This window comes from Pelodiscus sinensis, chromosome 26 (assembly GCF_052426305.1).
Source record: "Pelodiscus sinensis isolate ZL-2025 chromosome 26, ASM5242630v1, whole genome shotgun sequence".
NCBI classification, from domain to species: domain Eukaryota; kingdom Metazoa; phylum Chordata; order Testudines; family Trionychidae; genus Pelodiscus; species Pelodiscus sinensis.
Genome location: NC_143077.1, coordinates 1,707,531 through 1,712,500, shown reverse-complemented (window position 1 = coordinate 1,712,500; position 4,970 = coordinate 1,707,531). Strand labels below are relative to the sequence as shown.

The 4,970-nt window shown below is 53.8% G+C and overlaps 1 protein-coding gene across 9 annotated transcripts in view; it reads right to left on the bottom strand.

Annotated features, from left to right (window-relative positions):
• Window positions 1-4,234, bottom strand: part of SRRM1 (serine and arginine repetitive matrix 1) — a 32,353-nt gene extending 28,119 nt beyond the window's left edge. For 7 of the 9 annotated variants that reach the window (XM_075908973.2, XM_075908977.2, XM_075908974.2 and 4 more), the window contains exons 1-2: window positions 4,077-4,234; window positions 107-196 (exon numbers count right to left, since the gene is read on the bottom strand). In XM_075908973.2, coding sequence (XP_075765088.2) covers window positions 107-196; window positions 4,077-4,097 — 111 coding nt within the window. In that variant the 5' untranslated portion in view covers window positions 4,098-4,234. The remainder of the gene's footprint in view (window positions 1-106; window positions 197-4,076) is intronic. The other 2 variants (XM_075908980.2, XM_075908981.2) reach the window with 1 other exon arrangement.
• Window positions 4,235-4,970: the final 736 nt, after the last annotated feature.

Below are 4,970 nucleotides of genomic sequence, written 5' to 3'. Positions count from 1 at the left end.
TGATTGATACCCATTCAGAATTGTATCGTCTGCATCTTGGATGTGTCGTCTTAAAACTTTACTTTATTCCACACCCATCCTGCCCAAATAAACAAATTAGACTTACTTTCTTTTCTAGACATTCTGCAAATTTCAGCTGCTTCAACAGCTTCTTCTGTTTGTTGCTGAAGCGATTGTCCTGCTCCGCACTTGTTCCCTATAATAGAAATATTTGTATGTATGACATCAAGTTTTCTTCCACATCTAGTCTGCCACTTGTTCCTTTCCAAATATTATTTGTATTACAATTGATAAAAGTGCACATTAAAAATATTAAGTTGTACCACATGTGCACGCATTTTCAAGCATTCCACATCAATAACCAATCCTCATTTAATAGTAATCAGTATTCAGAGCTTTGACACTTTAATCATATAATTCACCACAATGCAGTACTTACAAGTCTAAAAGCATGCACAATGCTATCAATTTTAAGTTGCAATTCACAGCCCTCTAAAAGAGATCTGCCTTTTCCTTCTACTTTTTTCTGTTCTTGGACAGAAAAAAAATGAAATTCCTGTTGAGCAGGTGTATAGAGAGAGCATTTATAGTACAGACCAGGGTTGGGCAATAATTTTTAAAAGGGAGCCACTTCAAAAATTTCTGAAGTGGCCCCGGGGCCACCATAGAAGGGGCAGGGCCAGGAGACTTCTTGTGCTTCCCCCTACCCTGATTGGCCTGAGGTGGAGGAGAGTGAGAAGTCTTCCCCCTCCCTGCCCAGCCCCCCAGAGAGAAACTCCAGCTGTTTTAAAACAGCTGGCAGTTCCCTCTGCCTAGTGGAAGGAGACCTTGTGTGCTCTACCTGCCTCAAGCCGAGGGGTGGGTGAAGGGCCTTCTGCGGGCCAGATCCAGCCTGTGGCCACCCTCCCATTCCCCCAGCCCCAGGCCAATTAGGGCAGGGGAGGGGAGTGCGTGAAGTCTCCTTGCCCCTGCTAGAGTGCAAGGCAGCAAGACACACGCTGGCAGCTTAAAAACAGCCAGCGTGTCTCTCCAGCCACTGTACACCCCTTGCACGGAGGGGACAGGCCACAAGAGACTTTACACCCTCCTTGTCTTCAGGTCCTAATTGGCCTGGGGGTGAGGAGTGTGCAAAGGCATGCCTCTCTAGCTGCTGCACACTCTTGCAGGAGCAAGGAGACTTCATGTGCTCCGCCACCCCGGGCCCTGATTTAATCAACTAGCAGATGGATTGTCAATCGACTAGCTGATAAGCAGGGGAGCTGCAGAAAACCCTGCTGAGGCTCTGCCTTTTAAATGTATTAAGAGCCAGCACTTCACTAATCTTTTGCTTATCGGATACTTAACTAGTCACTTACATCCCTATTTGCCCCCATTATTTTTTAGTAATTTCGAGTGCTTATTTTCTTCTTGAAATCTGGTGTGAAAGATGGGACTTGGTTTTAAATCAGATTCTCACATCCGTACTTAAAGCAGTGGTCCCCAACCTTTCGCGGCTGCCCATGCACCCTGCGCCGGGGGCCGGCACAGCGCATGTGCCGCACGCCCGGGACAGGAGACGTCCACGCATCTCCTGCGCCTGGGGCCAGTACTGCACGTGCCGCGCGCCCAGGGCAGGGGCCGCCCACGCACCCTGCACCTGGGGCCAGCACCGAGCGTGTGCCATTTGCCCGGGGCCGCCCCCACACGTGCCGCGCGTCCGGGACAGGGGCCACCCACGTGCCCAGGGCGCGCATGTGCCGTGCGCACATAAATGCCCTGGCGGGCGGGCGCCACGGCGCACACGGGCACCACGTTGGGGACCACTGACTTAAAGCAATACAGAAGTGCAGCTGCAGAGACTGTAATGGTGCAAACGTAGACATTCACTATAAAGAGCAGGGGTTCTCCTGCTAGTACACTTGTCTTAAACCAACCTCCCAGAGAGGCAGTAGCTAGGTCAAGAGAAGAAGAGCTATTTATGCTGAGGGTTAGGTCATCATGCAGAAGAGTGGATTTTTCACATTCAGGTTGACTTTTTAATGTAGACTTGGCCTTCGAGCTCAAACCCCAGAAATGATATTATACACTGAAATGATCAAAAAAGATACAGACTTTCAATCCTTTAATCAAGCTTCAGGTGAAATTTCTCTGAAACTTACCCCCATTCTGTACAGTTCACTAATACAGAATGTAATAAGCAAAAAGTTATAAAGAAGGGAATCCTGTTTTGTTAAGTACAGCATTAAAAATAATTGATTCACTTTCATGTATTATACTATTGTTCATTTCTCATAACATAAAAATTTACTTCACATACATGAAAGTATGAATTTTCAGGATCAGGCATTATCATGGCATTTTTTAAAAACATGATTAACAAAATATAGCTCAGTTTGCCTAGACTGAAAGTCCTGAAATATTGTTAATCTGTTTTGCCTTGAATCACTAACTATGTTTTCATATTCAAAGCTTGTTTAATCAGCAACCATTGCAACTGATTCAGAAAGGAAGGATTTATACATCCAACTTTCCATACCTTACAGTAAGCATTTATATTAACATATCGATTCAGACACACAGCTTGGGATGGACCTAGATGGCAAGCAGATACAGTGATACTCCACTTAAAACTGGTCACCAAGAGTGATTTGAAGTGTCATGGTACAACCTACATTTCTATGAGGAAACCAACTTGCAAATTGTGAAGTGTATTGAAAATGTGTAACTTTCCAAGATTATGATCAACAGTAACAGTTCTTCTTGCCTTGAGTGAAATTCAGCTGCTAAGCTGCTTCTAGAATAACCCCCAAACTAAAAACATATTCCCAAAAGTTATTTTCATTATAATTATTAGAGCACAGACAATAAAAGTTGTGCATGTAAAAATACATACATTTGAAAAAAACTTGAATCATAAGATTTTGAACAAAATTTTGCAATTTTTCTGGCTAGCAGTAACATAGTCATGTTTTTGCAGGGATATGCCCTTCCACTGTACAGTCCCTGAGACAAGAACCTTCTTAGTGTTCTGAAAGAGCCCTGCATCCACAACCATATAGAATGTAAAGCAAAGGCTGTTTTTCTTCCAAGCTCCGTTATTAATACTTCCTGGAAAACTTGCATGAGGAAAAGCGACGAGAAGTCCTGTGGCACCTTATAGACTAACTGAAGTGTAGGAGCATAAGCTTTCGTGGGCAAAGACCCACTTCATCAGATGCATCTGACGAAGTGGGTCTTTGCCCACGAAAGCTTATGCTCCTACACTTCAGTTAGTCTATAAGGTGCCACAGGACTCCTCGTCGCTTTTGCAGATTCAGACTAACACGGCTACCCCTCTGATACTTGCATGAGGAAGGATCTGAAATTGGTATTTTGGTATTTAGTCTGACGATGGCTTCTGGCATAGATAAAATTGTACGTTACTCCTATGCAGAAACCAGGCTAATTTTAACCGGCAGAGTAAAGAGGGAGACGGATAAATGCACCCTGGATAGGTCACACTGGTTCGCAGCAGAAGCGGGCCGTGCCACGGAAACTCACCGGCCCACCGAAGTCTTTCAGGCGCTACCAGGCCATCGGCTGTTTTTTAAGGTCACGCGAGGGGTGCCCGTGTCAGCAAGCGCCAAGGAGGGCGCGCTGGCGGGGGAGGCTGGCACCGCGCCCCGGGCTCCAGCCGCCTCCCGATCCGCGCGCTGCACCGGGGCGCGGTGACAGACTCCGGGCCCACATGGCGCCGCGGGGCAGTAGGGCCTGGCGGCGGCCTACGCGCCGAGAGCCGAGCCCCGCCCCCTCCTGGCGGATCAGGCCCGGGAGCGGGTCCCAGCGCAGCCCGGGGGGAGGGGCACGAGCTGCCCCCCCGCAGAGGAAAGGGCAGGCCCCGCCCGCCCCCCCGCGCCCCGGTGGAACGAGCCGCACCGACCCCCTTCCGGCCGCCATTTTCTGCGCCGCGGCTCCTCGCGGGGGCCTGCGCGGGGCGGGAGGGGAGAGGGGCTCGGCCGCGCTCGCCAGGGGCCCGGCGGCGCAGCAGCCCCCGCCCGCCGCGACGCTGCCCCGCGCCCCGGCCCCCGCGCCCCCCGCCCGCTGAGGGGGACACTTACGCGGAAGAAGCCCGCGTCCATCTTGCCTCCTCTTGGCCGCAGAGCGCTCCCGATCCCGGCGTGCACCGCGCCCACAGGCTCCCCTCACGTGCACCGCGGGGAGGCGGCAGCGCGGCGAGATGAGAGACGGAGGCGCGCAACACAGAACGGAGTGGGGCGGGACCGAGCGCATGGCCCCCCGCGCCAGCCAATCAGCGGGCGCGGTCCAGAGGACAGGGCCGCGCTCCACCTCCAGCCAACCAGAAGGCACCGACGAGGGGAGGAGAGTTCATGGGTCTAATCCGGCGGGCGCCGGCCAATGAGGAGGCTGATCGCGAGTGGGGAAGCTTGCGCTCCCGCGCGGCAACGAGGGGTCATGTGATCGCGCAGCCAACGAGGGAGCCGGCCTCAGATGGAGGTGGCGGGTTGAGCTGGTGTCGCCGCATCGCCCGCTGCAGGGCGCCTCAGCGGCCGGGCCAGCCCACCCCGCCCCCCGCGCTGAGCCGTTAACGGTCACCCGGGAGCCTGTGCCCGCCCCGCCCCCGCGCTGAGCCGTTAACGGTCACCCGGGAGCCTGTGCCAGCCCCGCCCCCGCGCTGAGCCGTTAACGGTCACCCGGGAGCCTGTGCCCGCCCCGCCCCCGCGCTGAGCCGTTAACGGTCACCCGGGAGCCTGTGCCCGCCCCGCCCCCGCGCTGAGCCGTTAACGGTCACCCGGGAGCCTGTGCCAGCCCCCGCGCTGAGCCGTTAACGGTCACCCGGGAGCCTGTGCCCGCCCCGCCCCCGCGCTGAGCCGTTAACGGTCACCCGGGAGCCTGTGCCCGCCCCCCGCGCTGAGCCGTTAACGGTCACCCGGGAGCCTGTGCCCCTCCGCCCCCGCGCTGAGCCGTTAACGGTCACCCGGGAGCCTGTGCCC